Raw genomic sequence first — 25,213 nt, forward strand, 5'->3', positions numbered from 1 at the left:
CTCTCCATTATTTTTTTTTATTTTTGTATTTTCATATAAGATGGATGGATCATATATATATATATATATATATATATATATATATATATATATATATATATATATATATATATATATATATATATATATATATGTTTAGTATGAATATAACCAACAAAATTAAAAAATAAAATATCATAAAAAGCAACTGTCATGCTCCAAATTCGGCCTGTGACACGACCGTGCTACTGTAAATTATTGCCCATAATAACATAAAGCCACAATACCAATTCATATCAAAAAAGTATCATTTTATTCATAGAATGTTGTCTAAGAGGAAACAGTATAGAGCTCTACAATTTGAACATTTAGAATCAATTTCTCAAACCCTAAAATATTTAGGCTCTATGCTCCTAGCAATTTTATTTATCTGAAAAAAAAAATAACAGTAGTCATATGAGCTATGCGGCTCAGTAAGTAACCATACACCATCTTACCGGATCAAGCATAATATTTCACATGCTAATGCATTATCTAAAGAAATTAACAGTTATAGCAAAGTAAAGCATTTCATAAACAATATATCCAAACAAGTTATAAAGCAATACATTCTCAATCACGCAAGTTCATAAAGATGGAGATGCAATGTAAAATTCTGCAATTTATTCATACTTTAAAAATCATGCTCTCAGATGGTAGTGCAACTATGGTCACTATAACTCGTGGCAGGGTCGTAATCTTTGCCAACTATTATTACCTGCTGGCGAGAGCCATTGGCCGAACTATTATAACCCGCTGGCGAGGGCCGCTGGCCAAGCTATTATAACCTGCTGGCGAAGGCCGTACATAACAATCTGAGAGTTCATAAATCATTTCATACTTTTCATAAACCATACATCATAAATAGATTCGAAAATGAATCATACCACAAACATCCTTTTCATGCAATTTTCTATATAATCATAATTCATGTATACACCATATAGTATTTATGAAGGATGCCATTTAGTGAAAATCATGAAGCACTTGCTAACTTATACTTGATCCTATTTTTTGAGAAAATGCATCATTCGATAATTTAAAATCTAAATTAAAACCCCAAAATAGACTTGAACAAGTTTTGAGTCCTGATTGGGTAAATCGGATTAGAACCTCCTTAATAGGTAGTTGGAAAAAGAAGAGAGAGAATCTCAACTCCGATCTAGATTTAGTCTAATCCTGATCTTGGGCTCAGTCCGAGTGGTTCGGGTCAACCATTAGAGAGAATCTAAGCTCACTCAATTAAAGAAGTCGAGGACTACATATATATATATATATATATATATATATATATATATATATATATATATATATATATATATATATATATATATATATATATATATATATATATATATATATATATATATATATATATATATATATATATATATATATATATATATATATATATATATATATATATATATGGCCCAAAATGAACGAACTCAGCCCACATGGATGAATAGGCCCAACAAGGTGAACAGGCTCGAACTCGGCCGACAATGGCCCATCAGGGTGAACATGGCCACAACAGACGAACGGCCCCTAATGGATGATTGGGCCCATATTTTTGGCCCACAAAGGGCATGACCCCATAAGGCCCAAGATGGTCGAATTGGGCCCAAGTTTGGCCCACAATGGGCATGGCCCAATAGGGCCCAAAATGACTGAACTGGGCCCACTTTTGGCCCACAATGGGTACGACCCAACATGTCCCAAAATGACTGAATTGGGCCCAATTTTGGCCCACAATGGTTACGCCCAATGGGACCCAAAATGATTGAATTGGGCCTAAATTTGGCCCATAATGGGCATGACCCAACAAGATAAAATGACCCAAATGGATAAGCAGGGCTCAAAGGAATGAACTAGGCCCAAATTTGAACAAGGCCCAACTCGGCCCAACACAGCCCCACATGACCCAAAGCAGGGGGTTCTTCATCCCGTTGAGAAAAACAAGGAGGAAGAAGGAAGAGAAGGTCGGGAGTAGTCGATAGCCTCGGGGTGGCCCAGCTGGAGGCTTGCGATGGCGCGGCCTGCGGCACGATGCTGCGGTGGCTCGGCCGTGAACGAGTAGAGAAAGGAGGGGAAGGACCCCTAGCTACCCAAGGTGGTAGGTCCCTCAGCCAAAGAGGAAGCACAGTAAGGTAGGGGACTCATCGGCAGATAGTGGTGATGGTGGATCTCATGGTGGCGGCGACGATGACAGTTGAAACCGATCTCCAAAGAAAGGAAAAATAGGGTCGTCGGTGGTCTTAGAGGGAAAGGAGGAGACTCTAGCAGTGGCACTTGGCCAAGGTGGTACCTCAGTCGCCGACGAAAGGGAGGAGAGGCTCGGTGGTGGTCCACGCAGGGGAAGGGGGCTTTTATAGCGGGTTTTGAATAGCTCACCACCGCAATTCCCGCGGCAGTTGAGCATGATCGGCGGCCGCTCAAGTGGCCGCAGGGTTGCCATGAAATGGCCGCGGTGCCTCCACTTCCGTCTTGCCCGTGGAAGGCAAAAGTGCTTCATTTTTTTCCCTAGCCATGGACTAAAACTGGTTGGGCCCGCCGGCTTCAGCCCAAACGGCCCATTTTGGTTTGGATCTCACAGCAACCAATAAATCGATCTATAGTACTCCTCCAGAATGCTCTACCATATAAGAGGTAACGCAGTCCGCAGCCATGTTCGCCTTCTGGTAGATATGCCTAGCACTCAAGCATTCATTCTTCTCGAAAATCCTCTGGATATCATGCAAAAGGGGGTGTTTCAACCACCTCCATCTGACTCTGAATCCATTCGATCACAGTAGCTGAATCATCCTTGGTGGTTGACTTGCCTCGCATAGGTAATATCTGCCCAGATCACCCTAAGCTCTGCTTCAGAAACTAAGATATCAAAGACATTGCTAAGGACCAAGGAGTTACATGATAAGTGCACAATATTTATGGATCCACTCTGAGATAGCCCTTTTACCTCAACGGATAGAGCGTCCATTTTCTAAGCAAAATGTCTCCACTTTCAATGTTTCGGTAACACACTGGGAAACTTTCTTATTGTGCATGAAGCCAAGGAGGAAAATAGAAGCTAGAATTAGTAGTGTTGGATTGGCTATCAGGAATGTATAGGAAAAATAATTTAAAACTTAATGGCTTTGGTGTTATGCATGAAGTATTGATGACTGTGATTTCTCTAGAAAAAATGTGCCATCAATGTAAGAGAGAGCAATAGCCCTTGAAATGTAAATGGCTTACTTGACCAACATATAGCACGCTGAAATCTCCACTAGTCTCGATATCTCACATGTAGCTTGCTCCACGGATAAAGCATTCATTTCTTAAATAAAATATCTCTACTTCCGCTCTCAACGACGCTAGGAAACTTTCCTGATACGAACAAAGCCAAAGAGGCCGGTTACAAAATTTAATTCGAAGCCTTTCAAGCTCTTAATTAATTATTTTGGATTTTATACATGAAAGATAGTATCCATGGTTGAGAGTCCTCTATGAGTCATACATCAACTCACTTGGAATGTAGGAAGAGAAGGGGAAAAGTGTAGTCAGCGAGAAAATAAAGAAATATTTTGTGTTTGATTGAAGTTTTCAAAGAACATAGATGAAAAAATAATTTTTTCATAGAATAAGATCCCCATATTTTATAAAAAAAGAAAAAAAATCTATATGCCATATGGGAAAGTCCAATTCCCGCCAGCTGAGAGTTGTGATAAAAATTTTTTTTCAAAAATGCTCTTAATCTTTTAGATAGAATGTAGCAAGATTTTTCTCTTTATTAAGGGCATAAGAGGTATTTTATTCAGCTTCTCTAAGCAAAAATAAATAACTAACCAAATATAAACCACTCTCAAATGCATTACTTTTCCAAAACATCATATATATTCAAGCATTTACTTTGCAAAAAAAAAAAAAAAAAAACAATGAATAAAAGTTCTTTCCACGAATCAAATAATTTCCCGAAGAAAATACCTTTAGGGGATGTACGCCGCTTACTTGTCCACTGTACAGCATCTCACGAAGAAGTGTCCACTCTCAAGACCATGTTTGTAGCTTAGTGGATAGAGCATTTGTTTTCAAAGCATGAAATCATCTCCATACACTCTTAGTGACTTACTAGGAAACATTCCTACTATGCACAAAGCCGACCAGGCCAACAAAAGTTAAGAGTAATTGGGTCCAAGTCCAAATTACGTTGGACATGCATGCAGACAAGTTGAGGCTCTAAAGTAGTCTACTTCTTGTGGCCTTACGAAGAAATCATTGTTATAGATGATTTCTTTTACAGGCAGGGCACATGCCTCCTGGAGTAATCACAGACTTCAGTACTTCTTTTCAACTGAAAGCCCAGGAACTATTAAAAGGCTTTGCATGGAGGAACAACCGGAGGTCATTTTTACTGCGAGGCTGAACGGAAGAGGAGATTCTAAGAAACGCAAGGCTTTCACGTTATGTACAGTAGGGCTCATAAAAGCAGTACACGGGAGCCAATAGATGATGGTAACGAGCTCTCATCTGTCTTAAACATGCAGGGCGCGTACCAAAAGTAGCTTATAGCCTCCTCGAATTTTAATAGCAGTATATGGTCTTGAACGTGACATGTAGTAAGAGTGACAAAAATCTCTCCAAGATGCATCTGCCATGCATACAAAAGAAACAAAGATTTGTTTGGAATAGGATCCACAAAGTTTGTTACTGATTCCAATGATACTTATGATGACAAAAGCCTGTGAGACCAGCTTCAGATGGAGATTCCAATGATACAAGACTTCAATGTGTAGAGTAGGCAATGTGCAACAGGTGTAACAAGAGCAAATAGTTGAAAGCTTGAGCTTCTCGTTGAGCCAGGTCGACAATCTGCTAATTTTTACAAATGTCGAGTTCGTTCTGATAACAATGAGCCGAGCTTCAAGCTTCACTTGAGTTAAATTACTCCTTTTATATAACAAGCCTACCCCAAGCAGTTCACTAAGTGACCTGGGCAGACTCACTTGCACCCTTATGTAGAACAGCATATTCTGTATACCATAGGTTAGCTTTCAGCTTAGCAAATATAATTTTCACGAGCTGCAGCTGTAAGCCGAGCCAATGATCTGAATAACACAGTAAAATCTTCCACTCTTTCAGCATTTTGAGAGGAATAGGAGAGGGCTTTACCAACAAAGAATATAGATGACACAGCCAGGGAAATGCACACATGATGGTGCAATCCAGAATTGTTTGCAACTTTTTTTTCTTTTTTAAGGTACAGAATGGGCTTCCTGTTGTTGTCGGATCATTGAAAGTGATCATACATGTAACACAAAGGATTGGTTATATCATGACTTACTGATACATTCAACCGAGTGCAAATGATAAATAAAGAGAAAAGAACCATCAATTTCTCATAAGCGAGCAACATATGAATTTGCTTGTGTGACATATCTCACCCACCTATATGGATGGTAGGTCTTGGATTTCTTTGCTATCAGCAGATATCTTACCTGCATTGGGGAAAAAATATAAAAAAAAGATGCCATCAGTAATAAATTAAAAGTACTTCAGCACTGCTGATTGCAGATATTCTTTTCGAAAAGCTAACAATTTGAAAAGTATCTCATCATGATAAGTTTGTTTGCTATGGCATCAGTCAAGTACATTTAGGTGCAAAGAAATAAAGAGTTGCTAAGTAGACTTTGCAGTGGATATTAGAAAAAGATCAGAACTTGGTCGTGAAGCCAAAATGAAATTCCACAGCTCTGCATAAATGAGCCAGTAGCAGAGCCAATCAAATTCGCCTACCCCACCCTCCTCTCTCTTCCAAAAGATCACCCTCTTCTCTTTTTTGTAGGAAGAAGAGGCCCACAAGCCATGGGATACACAAGAAGGGGTGGCCCTCCCCCATAAAACCTCAACTCCTCAAACCTGGTGAAGGTAGGATTTGAAGGTTATCTTTCAAAAGAAAAAAAATTAAGAAATCTGTCTATTTTGGGAGTTTTGTGAATAAGTGGTTGGAGTAGCTCTTCTACCTACAAAAGCTTTGCAAACAGAACATTTGAGGAGTTTGCCTACGGTTGACAGAATTACCATAAGCTGTTTCTAAAGATCCAACAACAACTGAACTTTCATTTAAACTTCAACAGTCTGAGGTCAAGTGAAGGGTTTTACGGGAAAAATAAAGACCATGCTGAACAAAAACAAGCACAAATGCTGATTTAGTTTAGTGTCTAGGTACATGAAATCATGAACTGATTAACAAATGAAGAGATAATAATCAACAGACAGCCTCACCTGAAGCCTTGACGCATTGTACATCGGTATTATGAAATTCATGTTTACAGGCCCAGCTTCTCTTGTGAGATTTCCTATATTTCAAAGTTGTTTGCAATGGCAGGGATCTAAGACTAACTCAAACACAAAATATTACAGAAAATACAGAACTGAATCTAGTTTCTATACCATGTGACTCCAGAGAAAATGTGAGCTTTGCACGTAATGTATGTTCAGACCCACCAACAATCTGAAATATTATGCATCATTTTTAAATCATCAGGCAGGTGAAGTTATAAGTTGGACAGACAATGTGCATTTTCAGACGCATATAAAATAAGCAGAAAATTGATCATAAATTTAGATGCTAAATGATCAAAAGATACTGGCATAAGAAATTCAAATAGTAAGTAAAATAATTAGATATAAGTCTTGCCTTCTTTAGACACCATTCAAGTCTTTTCATGCCTTCCTTAAAATCAGTCGTCTGTCCAACTGCCCCAGGTTCTAACTCAAAACTAACCCTAAATAAGATTGTCATAAAAAAGAATTATAAATGTAATCCAAACTTCAGGCAGAACACTTACACCCACATCTTACAGAAGTTTCAATGACATGTGATTAAGAAAATAAAATGCAAAATCTTAAATGTTAGTTTAACGCCAAATATAGAAGATTCATGATATCAGAGCATCAAACTCCTATGTGGTTCAGTGCAGAAGACTTCTAAGGGTCTCTCTGGTTGCAAGGAAAGCAGCTCAGAAAACTTCTTTTTTTTTCTTGACAAACCCAACATTCCATTTGTTTGGTCCGGCAGAAAAATAAACATCAAGAACTTGGGAAAATGAAAAATGAAATCAAGGCCCTATTGGAAAAGTATAATTGGTGTCTCTTTTTAATTTTTGTTTTCTTTTTCCAGTAATTAATATTGGAACTTGAATTTTCCTTTTACAAAGAAAATGCATTATTTTTCCTTTTCCACAAGTCTTCTTGCAGCTAAACAAACTCAAAAATCAAAGTGTGCAAAAACTGATGTTTAATATGTTTGTAGTTCATACGTATCAGATATCCTAAATATACAATATAGAGAGTTAATGTCTACATCTAATGAGTCTCTCCATGCTGTAAACTGAAAAATGTTCGCAAGGTCACATACATGTTGCAAGCCCGCATATGCATTACTTCCAATCAAAAATGTGGCTGATGACATCATATAGGTCAAAAGTCCACCAAAACCATTTTCAAGAAAGTTCCAAGCTATAAAGGAAAGCTGAGGATGCAATTCAGAAGCAATCAGAAGAAAAACCCCAGGGCACAAAAAAGATAACATCTTCACTAAAGAGTTGAATACAAGCATCTTTCAGAAAGAGTGCTGAGGATGTCTGGTTCCCGGATGCCAGAATAGACAGCAACAAGGAAAATGAGACTGTGTGATAAATGACCGATGATCAAAATATCAAAATCTGAGAATTTCAGAAGAGGCAAAGATAACTGCCTAATACAAGAGCTGCAGAAGCAAGAAAAAGAACAATCACCTTGTCGTATAAGTTGGCACTGGCATCTGTACTGCAATCGTGTTAGCAGTGACACTTGGGGAGAAGTCAGCATGTACTTTAAGAATGACTTCAGCCTATTGAATCATATAAAATATACCCAGACATTCACTTGTCGAAGTCAAAATTTATTATTTTAACTATATATGTGCAGAAGCATGCCATAATAGTAAAAACCTCAGAGAAGCACATCCGTACCTTTGATGGTCCTGCTTCTTCAATCAATGCATTGACACGAAAAGGAGGCTTGAATTCCTGAGTCATACGATAGTTCATTACAGCAAATTCTCCATCTGGAGGTATCTATGACCAAGAAAGAAACGTTAAGTGCCCGTTGCATCAATCATAAATAGGAGTGGTTTAACAAAATTGAAACTGCTTGCTGCTGTCATATGTAATAGAAATCCACCTACCAATGTCAACGTTCTGTCCATATCAAAACTGTCAAGATGCACAGATTCATGAAAATTACAATCATCAAGTATCACGGCCCCTCCTCCAGCAGAACTTCTATAGTCTTGCATAATCAAATTCATAAAAATAACATGTGAATTGTAGTAACAGTAAATGGACCGGCAAAGCCTTATTAATTATATATTGGCAATATATAAGTTTGCACTATTCTGGGATAACTGTCATTTTTTTCTTTTTTGGTAACTGGATAACTGTCATTAAGGAGAAAATAACAGCTTCAATCATAAAGCAACAACAAATGTATTATTCTATATTATGTTGCATAACTAAATTCATAAAAAGAACAATGTGTTACAACAGTTATTGGACCATATATGAGTTAGGGAAGTCCCATTGACTGGTAGATTGTCAATATATAAGTATGCATACTTCTATGTTATATCATCACAAGTCATTAAGGAGAAACAATTTTTGAATAAAAAGAAAAAAACCTACGACATGGGCACCACATCAGGATCCTATACTCAGGAGGATTGTATTTTAGCTTTTGGATTAGTTAGAAACTATAGTCAGCTTTCAGTCACCAACATAATGATCAACATAGACAATTATTGCATTCATGGTTTTTACTAGGTAGAAGCATCTATTCTAGACACAAAATGAAAGGTAACATAACAGGCTACCTCAAACAATAGATGTTTGTTGAGTCGATTAAACGATGGAGACAGAATACATGATCATACTATCAAAAATCATCACAACAAATAAATAAAAGGCATGATGACTTTAATACTTAGAATTTTTTAAAAAAATAACTAAGTATATTAGAAAGACATGATAATAGATGTTTACTCGGAAAAGTCTTATAAGCATGTAATTTACAAACAATACCATAGACAGAAGCCCTGCTTCCGCCAATGCTCAAATCCTCATTAAGGGCTAGACGAATTTCAGGATTTCCACTAAGGTAACTTTTCATTTGAATGGTCCCATCAATCTCAGAAGTGAGTACATAACCCTGTTTAGAGAAGCAGAATATCAGGAAATGGGTTGCTAAATATAAAGACACAGATAGAGTTGCCAACAAGGAAAGGAAAGAAAATGCAAACTGATATAGTATGACATTTCACATAATAGAAAGTAGAAACAAATCTTTTAATAAGAGTAGAGAGAAGTAGCCAGAAAGAATGAAACTGGTATAAGCATTCAATAACATTAAAAACTAAAACGGAGGGAAAATGCAGTGTATGTGTATGTAGGAATAAAGGAGCAAGCTGATAAATCCACATGATCTTGACCATTTTTTTATTAAAAGAATAACCAGATAAAGTTAAAATTGCAAATTACATACTTAAACTAGCCTAGCAAATTTGGAAAATGGCATTAAAACTCACAGAAGAAAAACAGCTTGCTAGAATAAAACTTTAACTTAAATAATGGAAAAATTACTTGTAACATGCCACACGAACACGTCTATATTGGTAACCTAATACTTACATCTGCATTACATGCATATAACTTTGTCAACAAAGACTAGTATCCAAAGAAATTTAAACTACTTGGTTCCCAAAAATTAATTAAATTGCACAAAATATAATAAATATTTACTCACACTAGAGCTAAATGTCACACTTATTTTCTCAATAACATCAACAAATATTTCATCCCGCTTCCTACCACCAGGTTCATTGGCTACAACAGATTTGGTAACAGCCGTACCTGGCATCCGTTTGGTGCCTTGCTGTAAATACCCAAATATCAAGTGTTAATCATAATATCAAATCAAATAGCCGCAAAAAGTAAGATGTCATTAGCGCACACAGCTTCTCATGAAAGAGATAGATTGCCCAGTATTAGTGCAAAATGACAAGATAAAATAAATAAATGATACCATAAACATGGCAGCAGGGCCAAGCGGCGGCATTCGTGCAGCATCAACCATTATTGGTTCATTAAATACATAAGACTTCAAAACCTCTGTAGATGTTGTTTGTGGATATCCAAAGTCCTGAAAATATGATTCAATACAAATTAAATGCCACCAGGGGTAAATCACAGCATTAGATTAGTTATTTACTTTTAACCATCATAAAATCACATATCAAGGATGGGCAAGAACATAACAATTTAGTATACCTCGTAGAATCCAAATTAGGAAAAATAATGCAAGGACAGCAATAGTTTTAATGCCAAACAAAATAGCACAAAATACTTACAATGACTTCATCAAGCAATTCATACACAAGTACAAAATTTTTCCGCAATGAATCTTCATTAAGAACTCCAAGGTAGTCCTTGATGACACGTGCAATCCTTTGTAAAAGCTCCAAAACAAGTGACGGTGAAACATTAACCCTTGTAGTTGCCACAAATAACAATCCAGTAACCTTCACGTGAATGTAATTGACACCATCCACATTCTATTGAGACAAACAAAAGAAATGAATTGTAAGACTTAGCAATGAAGCGATGAGGAGATGTACTGCTAGATGATATCAGAACGTAAAGGTGAAAAATGTCGAGATACTAGTGATGGAAGGACACAAGCAGAACTGAACAATTATAACATAACGTAAGATAATTTAAACATCACATAATGCAACAAAATGTTAAAATGAATAATTGACAACTAGACATACTAAATTGCACTATTGAGCGTAAAGTTGAACTCCAGCATTGACACCTTACTAATATAATTAACAACAAAAAATGAAACCTTTCTTATGGACTTGAATTCCATAACCATGTGAGTGCACTCCCAAATTTTAACCCGGTGGACCGAATCGCCACTTTGATGTTTTTCAACCAAACTTTCAGCATAGATATTATCTTTTTTTCTCTGTATCTATAAACGAATTCAAAGATGAAAGAAGACAACCAAAATCCAAATGTCCAACATGAAAGCAAATAGCTGACTAAAAGTGTGAAGCAGCATGAGACTATGAGAATGACATACTAGATCTTCATCGTCATTATAATCCAAATACTTTTAGATGAAAACAAGATCAGTAATAGAGTGCCATTCACCTTCCCATCCCCCAAAACATACACACACAGAGATAAGTGCACGTGCAAACACACACGTACAAAAAGAGCAGTAAAATTTGTCTTTGCCAAAAAGTTAAAACAATTTCTATAAGCAACACCAGCACAAATGGAAGATACATATTCCCAAGCTACAATGGGAAAAGTACTGCCAACACAATTTATTTGCCGACAGGTAACCTCATGTGCTGCCTAGCTTCTGGAGAATAAGTCGAACTGCTATTATGGGCCTTTTCATTGTGCTAGATGGATATAAGTTGAAACATAGTGTATTACACCATACACAACCTGTATGGAGTATTACAATTGTTTTGGCCCCACTTATTGCTGCCCTTCATCCAAAAGTTGAAGTCATTGCATGGCTTGAACTGAACTGCACAACCTGTTTTCCCATCTCTCTCTCCACACTAACAGTCAAAAGTTTTTTCTTCTAGTTTGGCAACTTTTTGGATAAGGGGAGGGGGGGGGGAGTTAGTGTCGTCTGAAAGGTGGGGATTTCTACTCTTCTGCTCTAGATGAGGCTGGTATTAGCAGAAATACCTGGTCACTTTTGTCGCTTAGTTCAAAGGCATCACACCAATAAGATAAAAATAATTTTTTCGTTACTTCAATAGTACAAACTCTGCTTGAATAGTTCTGCTCAATATTAATAGCATTGGAGAAGTTGGAACGTTGTGAAAAAATTGGCAGCTGAAAAAAGTGCAATTTCTACTGTGGAGGTGATGTGTCACAGCCCAAAACCTCAGATGTGGCACAGCTTAGTATATTCTTGATTTTTTCTCAATTTCTTGAAGCCCCACCATGTATGCTAGCACTCAATCCCTAGCTTATAAGGAAGAGAAGAAAGTTATTCTGTATTGCGGTGATTCAGCTTTTGCATGCTCACAAAAGAAAGAAGGGTTATATCTCCTTATGATGCACCAAAGGATTAATTTCTAACTAAACCAATTAGGAAAACTTGGCACTAAAATAATAGAACCCTCAATATTTAACCTCAGCAATAGAATTTCCACTATTAATTCATAGAAAAAGGTAATTTAATTCACCATAATTCCTGAAAATTTAATAATATTAATTAAATTTCTTTACCTTGAAGAATGGGTGAGCCTCTCTCCTTTCCTCCTTTGTCCCGTTTAAAGCCCAACCTTGCAATTATCTAATGCCCATGATTCTCTAGACTGAGCACTGCATCAACTATGTTGAAATTTCCACAGGAGTAAACATATGATTTACCAAAAATGATAACTCTTTTATAGTTTTTACTTGATGAGACCAACTTGTGTTTGGATATTTAAAAACTTATTGGAACATAGTGATAATTTTCACTGAAACAACTTCTCTTGAATTGGCCACTCTGTCCAATAGGACATTTTCATAACCATAATTGACTAAGTAAAAGCCTAAAGTTCGATATTCTATGTGATAAGATGTATTCACTAGTACGAAGAAATTTGGTGTTCAAGCCTGACTTCTGATGACAATTATTTCTTTGCAGGGGACGCTACTTGCAAGGGAACATTACCAGCACCAGCACACCGAAGAAGCTCAATGATGTGAAATGGCGTTGATCTAACTCAAATAAGTCTATCATAATGATATTCACATAAATACAATTTGAGTAATACATAATAGACTCCACTAGAATGGCTGCACTAAGAGGATCATCCATCTATCACAAAACACGTCTCAATAGAATGTTATTCAAGTTTCATTTTAACATGAAGCATCGTGCTACATATCTGCATTTTACCATTGAGACCTGCATCTTTCAAAAGGATATATTCTTATCCTCTGGATAAATAAGAAGAAACAATTCAAATTTGAAGTTTGCAACATTTACGTCAAACATCAGATTGTTTAAAAAAGAGGATAATTTCACTATCATTTGCTGCTTGAGAAATGCATCTCCCATGCTCCTGCTTCTCATTAAAATAAACAAGCAATTATCAGAAACAAGTTGTTACCCACAAATGAGAATAACATATCTAGAGTTGTCGTAGAGTTGTCATCTGGCCACCATTCTAACCATTCACACAGGTACCCCACCAAATCACTATTTTCAACTTCAAATTAGCAACCTTCTTCACATACTGTAGCATTGTTTATGATCGATGACCATAATAATTATTACAAATCTAAGTGTTCATTTCTGTTAGGAAAAGGAAAGATTTTCAGTCACCCCACTGAAAGTGAATGGTGGATTAGAGATATAATGCATCTCTATTATTGTTATTTGGACAAGATTAGCCGTGAAAATAATAGCATACCATTTTCAGCCTCCTAGTTTAGAACCAGATTGAGCTATAGATTGGATTGGGTGATCTTGTTATAAAAAGTGGTATATTCTAATAAGTTGCAAGGACAAGATACACCAGCATAATAATAAGTAAACTGCCAAACTGGTATTAAACTTCACGAGGACAGATTATTAAATCTTCAGTTGCTGATTTGGTAGGCTAAGCTTGCAAACTTCTTTGAGACATTTACAATAATATCTAAAGACAAAACATATACAGCTATATAGTAACTTTTCGTATGCAAATACCTACAAAGACAGGTGGTGCCTCCTCTACTTCATCCCCTTTCCAGAACTTCACTTTACGAAAAAATATCTCTGCACTCCCTTTTTGCACTTCACTACGATCTGCATCATTGTAATAAAGAAACATCTAATTTCATATAGACTCAATCAAAAGGATTGCAACCCTAGCTTAGACCTATCGTCCTGAACAAAAACAAAACAAGGTTCCAACATCAGGCAAGGTAACTTAAATATGACTGCAAGAAGAAGAATCATTGCTGACTGACAAGTTTTTATCAGGGCTCCATGGCTAATAAACACATTATTTTATTATAAATAGTATTACATGTGTTCTAAAACTGAAAGCAATCATTTTTCTCTAGAGACGCATAGTAAACCATTTAAGAGGAGATCAAAGATAATAACAGAGAAATGAACAAATTCTTGCATATCAAGATGGCTACTTCAGAGAATACCAACCATTGATGATTTAAGAAGTCTGTATGGAGCACCTAATCTAAACATATCTCTATAAGAATATACGTATAATTATATGGAGATGTAATAGTAAAGTAAATGCTGCTTATCTACGTACGTAGCCCTGTTCTAGAGCCTCGATTTGTTTTTGGAAAGCCTCATCCAGAAGTCAAAGGTGAAACGAGCCACAAGTAATTTTTTTTCAAATGCTGATGGCATGTCCTTGTCTAGTATAAAAGGCCCATACACTTCAAGCCTTCTCAAATTCCTTCTCTGATATTTTCATTGATGGAGAGTTTATATACACATACAATCACAGAACAAAATATACTACAGAACCCATGTTTTTCCGGTATTTACAATTCAAATTCAACAACAAAAGCAATTGAGTTGTCCACATATTCATGGTATAACTCTAGCTACAGAAAGAAGTTGGTTCATGATCAGTTCTGCAGCAAAGTAGGAAAGGCATCAAAATACAGACATTATGTGGCAAGGAAAAGGGACAGTATTAGCTGACAAAATTGATCAGATTCACGATCTATCAGACAGTGTAGCAGAGAAGGCCAAAGGTAGCATCTTGGGCATCACGCTGAAATCTAACTACCGAAAGGAGTTGTTTTTATGATCAATTTTACAACAATGACAAACAAAAATTCAAAACACCGCTATTACTAGGAAATAGAACAAGAATTTGGGCACCAGAATCTAATTCTTGCTCCAAAAGGCAGCCGGGATCATGATCGATCACGCAAAAATGCAGTAGCTTAGACATTATAGGAGAAATTAAAATTGGCACAACACTTTAAAAAGCAAAGATGCGATCATTATTACGACGGATCTATCGTCATCGATTTGGGGACAAGAATCCTGGTTGGACATGGATCGGATTCAAATCCGTCGAAGGTCAATTCAGGATGGTAAAGAAGGGATCCAGAGGTTCTAGAACCCGTTGCATTCCACCGGTCCCACCGCCCTCGCCCCGATCTAAGGTTAGGGTTTTGATTCAACGAAGAAGGGCGCTTTTTGATGGGCTCCGGGGAATAAACTGGAAAGAAGAGAGAAGGGGAGGGAAGGAGCTTACAGTCGCGGAAGACGATGTTGTCGCCTCGCTGCGACAGCACGAAGAACTGCGAGATCATGGCTTCCGAACGGGGAGAGAGAGAGAGAGAGAGAGAGAGAGAGAGAGAGCGAGCTACGCGTTCTAACTGAGATTTTGACACGTGAGATGCACGTGAAGGAGATAGATATTAGCACTAACTATTTATTAATGTGCGGGTGCGGCACGATTAAAAAGACCCCGGTTACAAATTATTAAATAACCCCAGAATTTAAAAAAATAGTTTAAAATTTAAATTAAAACTTAGAACAAATAAAAATTAGAAATGGAAGGTTGATTTATTGATATATAAAATATATTGCTAGACAAAAATAAAAGTGTAATAATAATAGGAACGTACTAGTTATTTTTATAATTAAAAATATAAAATTTAAAAAATAAATAAAGAGTTAAGTTACGAATGCTAATTAAAAGGGTAACTAAACCAAGAAACTAGTATAGGATAATAAATTTTACTTATGTCTCTTGCATGAATTGAAAGCTTTTATTAATGTGTCTATGATAGATCCTTGTATATTTTTGTTGGATGGTTTTACCTCTCTATGTTTCACTTCATTAACTGCAGGAAGAGAGGACCAATACTACACAAAATAACTAAAACCAATCTCTCTCGATTGCTCAGCTCGACACAACTCCACAAAATAGAATAGAATATTTTTTTCACCACTCCATTGGATGTCAGGGGTGACATGGAGTACGCCCCATCTAGCTCCATAATAAGATCTCATGTGAGTCCAATATCTTGATTTCTTTTGGAAAGGGGATGTCTTGGAAAGTAGTCATCTATCCAAAAAATTATCCGAAAAAGACGAGTCCAATTACGAAACAGAAACTACTAGAAGTTGCCGCTACTGCAAAAGTGATATTAATCATCAATGATTTTTTTAGAATTTCCTATAAGGTATTAAAAAATTATAGAAATAAAAATATATATATAAATCTAATATGACACTCATCCAAATATGGTTTTGATTGTAGATCTAACTTTCAAACCATGATAAATAATATGGACATGAACCTAAATTAAGATCCAACCTTAAATTGGAATAGGCTGTAATTTTCGTCAAAGTAGATTTAACCTATTTGGTCTATGGTTATGGTCTAAATCTCGTATTTTTGTATGATGACTGCAAAATCAAGTTTACAGTCACTAGATGAATCATAGAGAATAAAAATTGATAACAGGTCACTCTTTAGTTTATTGATAATATTGAAGTTCCAAATTTGTGTTTCTATACAATAACATATATAATAGTTTTATGTTCATCATATGGAAGATGGAAAATAAAATTCAATGATAAATCTTCTATAATATATCATTTATATTAAAACTTAAGATGCATACCTACATTTGCTGATTGTAGAACCATTCTATGCTTAGATATGAAACATAAAAATAAAATTTATTGATAGATCCCCTTATATTGATTTAGTATATTATGATCAAAATGTCATATTTTCATAATAACCATTTTTATAGTAAGCAAAAGTACCATAACCACTATGAAACACGAAAAATAAAATTTACAAATAATCTCTATATATTTTATTTATTACATTATAATTTAAAATTTGTGTTTTATATAGTAATCATAGAACCATTTAATAGTTGTTATATAAAAGATAGGAGATAAAATTTAATGCAAATCTTATTATCCTCCTTGATCATAGATATTTTTAATACCTATACTATATTATTAAATGAGAGAGTAATATATTATTTTAGATTCGGTCGCTTAAACTTTATAATAAAATTTCCTTAGCTATTCTCTTCACAAGCGAAAAAAATATAATTAGGACTTAGATATATAATGTATGTGCCTCTTTATTTATTCCTTCACATTCATTTCTTGTCTACATAATTGCTTCTAGCTAAACTAATTAGACTTTACTTATCTTAAGTAAAAATCTATATCCATCTCTTATTCATATCTTATTTTACTAGATTTTTTTAATCTAATCTATATATTTTATCTCTCTTATTTTTCAATTCCTTGAATTTTTTATCAATTTATTTTTTAATATATAGTGCATGTGTCTTCTTTGCATTAAGTAAATATATTTTTTCCTAAGGCGTACGATTCACACAGATCTAATATGAATGCATCCAAAAAAATCAAAGACAACACATCATAGAGCTCTAGGTAATTTCCTCTTTCCAACCCACATGGCCTCCCTTAAGTGGTTTGCCACGAAGGAGGCCACCTAATCCACGATTGTGTTTGCCTACATAAAAATATGTATGTTTAGGAATGCCACCCCATCACCCACCATAGCTCGAATGTCCAAAGCAAAGGATGGAACCTCCCCGCGCCACAGAACCCTGCTAGGATCCAGCTGATAAACATAGACGAATCACCCTCAAGGATGACTGCTTTGGCCCGCAACACACACCAAGCATGGCCCAGCTCTGCCCATATCACCCTCAACTCAACCTCCAAAATCGAGATATCAAAGATCTGGCGCCCACCGACTACAACCACCTTGGAGTCCGAACCTCTAATAACGAAGCCAACACCTCCACGTCTACCACCATCAAGCATACATCCGTTAAAATTGACCTTGAGAAAACTCAGAGGTGATGGCTTTTAGGTAAAAAACACAGTCCGAGATGCTACAGAATCAGAGGTAGAGCCCCAGGTGCCCCGAGCTATCAAAGGCCCACCGACGAATCACGCGCAGATGATCTTAGCCACTTATACCATAGCTCGCTCCACGACAAACTTAGGTGAAGGGTTGCTCCTGCCAAAGATCTAGGTATTTCTAACCAACCAGATCTGATATGCCGTGTAGGTCACCCCAACGGCCATCTGTCAGAATTGGGGCCTGAGGCCTACTGCCCGAGCGCTTGCGGAAAAGCGTCTGAATGACACTAAACAGCCGACGGAATTAGAATAATCCTCCAAACTCAACCAACATGCACGCATGCACTGAAAGAGAGCTTGGTCTACGGTTTTATTCACGTGACACTCAGGGCACAAAGGAAGGATGCTCAGTCCCCGCCCGCACACCACTGATCTAGTCGATAGCCGACTCTAAACTACTTTTCAGAAGAACAAGGTCATTCTCGGATGAAGACCAAAGTGCCAACCCTAGCACTGTCCAGCCCCGGGTGCTGCACTGCATTAAGTAAATGTTCATCCAATACCAAAACCGGCAACTTCTAAGCGAAAAATTCAAAATATTTGTCGGATGGCTTCCCACTTGAGATGCACGCGCAGTGCACGTGCCAGAGGTTACACCAATGTTTTGCAATCTGATCTTAAACCCCTGCCTCCGCTTCCATTATTCCCCGCCGCCCGCCTTGCCATCTCCCTTGCCGCCCCACCCTTTCCGCCGCCGCGCTCCGCCTCTTCTCTGTCGACTTTGCCTCTCTTTCTCCCTCTATCTCTCTCCCTCTCCCTCTCTCCGGAGACATCACGATGATATCAAGCGGGTACTTGGGAGGGACGACCCTCCACACCCTAACACTGGCCCCTTCCCTTTGCCGTTCTGCATTCCTCCGCTCTCCCCTCAAAACCCTAACCCTAGCCCTAGTCACCAATCCCCATAGACACCACCCGATGCTCCCTATGCCTTCAATTCTCAGGGCCTTCTCGTCTCCCGCCGTTCCCACCGCCTCCCTCGCCACCCAAGAAGGCAAAGGTCGTTCCCTTTTTACCTTCTTCTCTGCCCCTCTCTAGCTTTATCTATCTATCTATCGATGTACCAATTTCTTCGAATCTTTTCATTTATTGTCTTTTTTGTGGTTGCAGTTACTTCAAAGCCCCAATGGAAAGCAGCGATTGATTTCAAGTGGATCCGAGACAACAAGGATGTAGTTGCTGCCAATATCAAGAACAGGAACTCCAGTGCGGATTTGGAGCTCGTGCTCGAGCTCTATGAGAAGTTCTTGAGCCTGCAGAAGGTCAGGCTTCTGTCCTTTATTACTTAATCTACTCCAGGAATTGAAAAGTTTCGATTTTTTTTGGTTCTTGTTATTTTCTAGAACTTGTCGGATTAGTTTCCGATTTGGTTTATCCTGTGTTTGTAAGAGTCATATGAGAAGTACCAGGGTTATAATGAAATTCTCACACAAAAAGGTTGCCCAGCCGACACACGAACAACATAACTGAGTTTTCACACATACGTCCCATACTATAGGTAGGTTATCCATTGTCAGTACTGAGGAATGCCAGTATAGCGTGGGCAATATATCTGATTTCTAATCTTTTTGTTTAAACTCTTGAATTTTTGTTGTTATCATGCCCATTCATAGAAAAGACCATCAAATCCTATAAAATGAAAATGAAAATGAAAAAAACCAGAAAGAGTTTCAGAATATCTGGAGTGACCAGACCAATTGCCTTATCTAAAGATCAGCTGGCTGATGCATTAGCTGAAGGTGTTGCAAGAAGATAACTGTGTGAATGTCATTCCAAGCTTGGAGTTTCTATTGACTTGATCCCAGGTTAAGGTTTTATAATGTAGTGTTATACGGTCTACAAGTTTTAGTTTTTGATGGTACAAGAGTATCTTCCCTCATATTGAATTGTGCTAATATATACGACGATGCGTATGATTGTTGCTGTATTCTATTGCTTCTTGCTTTCCTCTTAATTTTGTTTCTTCTTTCCATCCTTTCTTTCTTCTATTCTTCATCTACCTTTTTAAACCTTCATCCCATCTATTTTTTTTCTTATTTTACATGGTCATCATCTGCCTTTTTATCCCTTCATATTCTTATTCTTGTCTGTTTTACCTTTAATGGTCCATAAATCTGATTTCTATGAAGCTAAAATGTATGTAAGATCAATTCTGCTTTTATAGCCTCTTTGGGTTGAATTTTAAATGTTTATCATGATTTCGAGTTGTAGTATGACATGGTATGATGTAGCACAATATCAGTTAGATTGGATGCTAATATGTATCATATATTACTGCAAGAATGTTAAAAAAAAAAAACAATTCACAAGTACATTTTTGAATTTGCAAAACTGGATAGTATGAGGATTATAATGTATAATATATATCTGTATCTCAAATTACTCAAGCTTCACCTGATATGCATGCAACTATTCGTGTCATTGCTGGTACAGAAAACCGAATGTCATCTGATGAATTACTAAACCTTTTTAACCATGCTTTTTTAACTAGCGGAGACTAAGTCTGGTTTTAAGATTTATTGTGAAAGTAGATTCCTAACTGAATGTATTAACAGATTGAAATGCTAGTAGCAGTGATAATAACCATAATAGTAACAATCAATTATACCACTGATAGTCAATGCTCGCAATGATGACAAATGATACACCAATATCTAATTTTCGGTCACAGATGGCAGGAAGTTGAACGGCTCCGAGCTGAAAGGAATATAGTTGCTAATAAAATGAAAGGGAAACTAGAGCCATCCGTGCGTCAAGCTCTTGTTGAAGAAGGTACAAACTGATATTTCTAAATTCATCATTTTAAATGTTGTTCAGCCTACAAAAAATGGGTCACTGTTTCTTGCAGGAAAGAGTTTGAAAGAAGGACTTGTTGCCCTTGAAGAAGATCTTGTTCATCTAACAGATAAGCTTCAACAGGAAGCACAGTGTATACCGAACACTACTCATCCAGATGCTCCTCTAGGGAGCGAGGAGAATTCTGTACTGCGAAGGATGGTATATGGTTTCCATGGTTCCCCATTCCTGTAATAGATTTTGGTGACTTTAAATTGATCAGGATATCCGTTCTTTGTTTTCTAAATTGCGTAGGTAGGCAGTCCAAGGGAGTTCAGTTTTGCTGTGAAAGATCATCTTCAACTGGGGAAAGAACTTGATTTGTTTGATTTTGATGCAGCAAGTGAGGTATTCCCCTTGTTCTGTGTTCTATTAGATCGGGAAGTTACTGAGACATGATTTGTTGCTGCATTATTTATTTTGCATCTGAGTAATTTAGCTCTGCCAATATATTTGTATATTATGACTATTAAAATGATTTTAAATTGAGAGTCCATTAATTTTATATTATTGCTGGACCATCAAAAAATGAATTGAATTTATCTAAAATGCTGTGAACTCGTCTTGATGTTGATGCTACTTAATTTTCTGGTTCACTAACATCTAACAACATGCAAGAAGCATATATTTGATTGCTCACTTAAAGGAAACAAAGTACACTTTTTATTTGAGGAAGGCTTTACATAGAATTGATAAATTTGCAATACAACTTAGAACAGAAAGAGCAAGGATTTGCAATCCCATCTCGTATGAAACTCATCCTTTGGGAATGATAAAAGTAGTTTTGATCTGAATATCGTTTCCTTCATCTCGCTTGTGATTAGGGATCTCCTGTTCTTGCTTATCTTGCATGTTTTCTACCAGCTCTTTTGGTCCTTTCGCTATCTTCAGTTATTGTGCATGTATATTAGTTATCCCATTTTGTCTTCTGTAGGTCAGTGGTTCAAAGTTCTACTACCTAAAGAATGAGGCTGTTTTGCTAGAAATGGGCCTTATAAATTGGGCACTTGCAGAAGTTTCAAAACGGGGGTTTACACCTCTTATTACTCCAGAAATTGTCCGATCATCTGTTGTTGAAAAGTGTGGGTTTCAACCCCGGGGCCAAAACACTCAGGTTTGTAATTTGTCCATGGTACATAATTATGAGTATGCTAGCTTGAGACTGGTCATTTTCTTTTACACATTCATAATAACTTGGCTGAATTATAACATGCTTCCAATTAAATTTTGGAAATTGATGCCTGTTAAATGCATTATGCTATGGTGTTTGACATTAAGTTTGTTGTTTCATTTTACAAAATTGCCCTACTGCAACACCTCTACAACAAAATGTGGGGCTGTTAAAAGCAGTGATGGATGTTTCATCATGGAATACTTCAGTTGATTAACTTGTTGACTTTTATTGGCTTATCGCATGTAGACATCTATGCCTGTACTGATAGGATATTGATCCTAACTTGTTTTTTTTGAACTGGCAGAAATGAAGCCATCATTTGGGTGATCGATGCTTGCCATATTTTAGTTGAAACTTGTCAACCGTTAGTTGTATTAAGCCGTAACATGCTAAATATGTGACACCATTGGACATCCAAATTTTCACTGGACTACCAGGCAATATCTGCATATTTCCAATAAATGTCATTGCATGTCAAAATCAGCTATAACATGGTTGGAAAATGTGTCCACTTTGATCCCCATTTATGGACCCTTGTCCAGATCAAAAGCATATTTTGAGATTCTTGTATTTTGAAAGTCATGGATTCCAGGGTTATTATAGAATATATAAGAAACCTTTCGCTAAATTAGGAGCTTATGGGAGGCATATTAGGAAGAGTGGAGGCATATTAGGAAGAGTGCAGCTTCAGTGGAGAAAATGGTCCTTAAGGTGCAACTTCTGGTAGAGGTATAGATTCTGACACCTCTAATTGTTGAAGCCCCAAGAACATCTATAGACAAAAAAAAAAGGAGTCAAAGTATTGCTGAAGATGATTTCTACTCAGCTTAATACTCAATGCACAGGATTCTAGCCAGTTTATTTGATACCACAACTAGAAGTTCACCCAAAAGGGAAACTAACTTGTGGTCATATCCTTCTTTTGCAATAATTGCTGGATTTTTCCAGTCATCTGAATATCCTGCACGGTTGGAAATTTAAAAGTATGTAGAATTATTAACTAACTTAACAAGAATCATTTTGGTGCTAGTCTTATATATTTCCTTAACAGGTTTATTCTATTGAAGGCAGTGATCAGTGCCTCATTGGAACTGCAGAGATTCCTGTTGGAGGCATCCACATGGATTCAATTCTTTCTGAACCTTCGTTGCCTTTGAAGTATGTAGCATATTCTCACTGTTTTCGTACTGAAGCTGGTGCTGCGGGAACTGCAACAAGGTGAGCCAAACATGTGGAAACACTCTTTTGGAATTCATATTAGCCCTTTAACACGCACCTACACACACATATATATCTTTTCTTCTCTGTTGTTATATTCTTCAAGAAGAAAGAAAGCTTATATGACCTCTCCATTCATGAAAAAGAAAAGGGGAAAAAAGCAATGGCACAATGCTTAGTTAACACGCACTTTAGACCATGTTCCCATCAATGCAGCGGACACGGTGGACCGCCTCTTTCTAATTAGAACATATTTCACAAGATATTGTTGAAAAAGCCTGGCAATAGCATCCAAAATTTTTATAGCATGCTTAATATCATCACTGATACTTTGCACAGGGGCCTTTATCGGGTACACCAGTTCAGCAAGGTTGAGATGTTCGTCTTCTGTCGGCCAGAAGACAGCGACCGGTACCATGAGGAACTAATTGGAATCGAAGAAGATCTATTCACTTCTCTTGGTCTTCATTTCAAGTATTCATCAGTCTTTGCTGTTCTTATCTCCCCATTTCCTTCTGCTTTCTTCTTCTTTTTTTAGTAGTTATCATTTCTTTTGATGACATTTACTTTGTTTTGCCTGTAGGACTTTGGATATGGCAACAGGTGATTTGGGTGCACCCACATACCGCAAATTTGATGTAGAGGCATGGATGCCAGGACTAGATCGGTATGGCGAGGTACGTGCGTGCACACAGACAACTCTATTGCCGGTATAAGAAACCGGAATAGCCGAAACTGTGCTCTATGTTAAAAAAATGCTGATGTACTCTTACTGTCATAGATATCAAGTGCATCGAACTGCACAGATTATCAAAGCCGGAGGCTGGGCATCCGTTACCGTCCATCTCCATCTGATCCATCACCGGCGAGTTCAAAGAAAGGCAAGGGCAGCACACCTGCACAGTTTGTGCACACCCTTAATGCCACTGCATGTGCTGTCCCACGCATGATCGTATGTTTGCTGGAAAACTTCCAGCAAGAGGATGGCTCTGTAGTGATTCCGGAGCCTCTAAGGCCGTTCATGGGTGGACTTCATGTTATCCCCCCAACATCCAACTAAAAGTTCATGGAAATGATGATTACATCTTCATTTTTGCCCCAGAGAGAACTTTTTTGTTGATTCGTGTGGACTTTTCAGAATGCAATGGTACTAAAAGACTTGTAACATGCCCCACTCCATTAACGAAAATTTGAGAAGGGAATGTTATTTATTTGATTTCTTTTTCCTCATGAAAATGATGCCTCAAGTGCATGACATTTTTTTAATTTTCCCAATATATAGGATTCTTAGGAATAGGGGTTTCTTCCTTACCTAGCAATCAGAGATTCTGGATTTAGTTCCTGAATGATAGATCTCTAAATATATGAACCGACTCATTATACCTTGGCTGCAACTACCCAGCCTTTTAATCTTTTCTTCCATTTTAACAACCAGGACTTGGGTCTGTAGCTGTAACCACGTATGTCTTCATCTTTAATTTCATTTTACCTCATTCAGCACTGCTGTCGGGGGGTCAGGTTCCCAATGTTTGAACGTGGATGGTGGCAGCCCCAACGTTTTTGTTGAAACTTGTTATATTGATGAAGACACTGCTTCTATTTGTTTATTTGAATGTTGATCTTACTAGGTTGCTATGACCCCATGGCAACGATCATTAAGGTCCATGTCACACCTTCCAATTAGCAAGAACGATTGGATCAAAGAGCATGCAGTGCAGTTGGTCATTGTCCAAGTTTCACAATACGGTATAGCTTGCATAGCTTGCGAGTCGACCGAGTTTGTGAGCTCACACACAGCGACTTAACGAGGAAAAATTCTGTACTTCTGAATTTTTCCTAGTTATTTCTATTGTTATATTATTTTAATGTGTTAATGGATTTAATTTTTTAATTTCTATTGTTATATTATTTTAATGTGTTAATGGATTTAATTTTTTAATTTCTTTTTAT

At 37.0% G+C, this 25,213-nt stretch overlaps 2 protein-coding genes across 3 annotated transcripts; one reads left to right on the forward strand and one right to left on the reverse strand.

Annotated features, from left to right (window-relative positions):
- Positions 1–5,185: 5,185 nt before the first annotated feature.
- LOC103710989 (AP-4 complex subunit mu-like) lies at positions 5,186–15,475 on the reverse strand. Its single transcript, XM_008796943.4, has 13 exons — positions 15,356–15,475; positions 13,823–13,917; positions 10,445–10,648; positions 10,120–10,236; positions 9,841–9,969; positions 9,120–9,246; positions 8,228–8,331; positions 8,013–8,117; positions 7,797–7,891; positions 6,698–6,785; positions 6,451–6,511; positions 6,283–6,356; positions 5,186–5,495 (listed from the first exon to the last, which is right to left on the reverse strand). Exons 1-13 carry the CDS (start codon positions 15,411–15,413, stop codon positions 5,397–5,399), a joined length of 1,356 nt encoding a protein of 451 aa, XP_008795165.2. The 5' UTR covers positions 15,414–15,475; the 3' UTR covers positions 5,186–5,396.
- Positions 15,476–18,663: 3,188 nt separating this feature from the next.
- On the forward strand, positions 18,664–24,497 carry LOC103710988 (serine--tRNA ligase, chloroplastic/mitochondrial). 2 transcript variants are annotated; one of them, XM_017843762.3, is made up of 10 exons: positions 18,664–19,036; positions 19,147–19,298; positions 20,708–20,808; positions 20,885–21,033; positions 21,127–21,219; positions 21,806–21,985; positions 23,097–23,263; positions 23,603–23,737; positions 23,847–23,940; positions 24,045–24,497. In XM_017843762.3, exons 3-10 carry the CDS (start codon positions 20,760–20,762, stop codon positions 24,321–24,323), a joined length of 1,146 nt encoding a protein of 381 aa, XP_017699251.2. In that variant the 5' UTR covers positions 18,664–19,036; positions 19,147–19,298; positions 20,708–20,759; the 3' UTR covers positions 24,324–24,497. The 2 variants fall into 2 exon arrangements, with proteins under 2 accessions (XP_017699251.2, XP_008795164.2); XM_008796942.4 differs by having other exon boundaries at positions 20,715–20,808.
- The last annotated feature ends 716 nt before the right edge of the window (positions 24,498–25,213 follow it).

This window comes from Phoenix dactylifera, chromosome 8 (genome assembly GCF_009389715.1).
Source record: "Phoenix dactylifera cultivar Barhee BC4 chromosome 8, palm_55x_up_171113_PBpolish2nd_filt_p, whole genome shotgun sequence".
Classification (NCBI taxonomy): domain Eukaryota; kingdom Viridiplantae; phylum Streptophyta; class Magnoliopsida; order Arecales; family Arecaceae; genus Phoenix; species Phoenix dactylifera.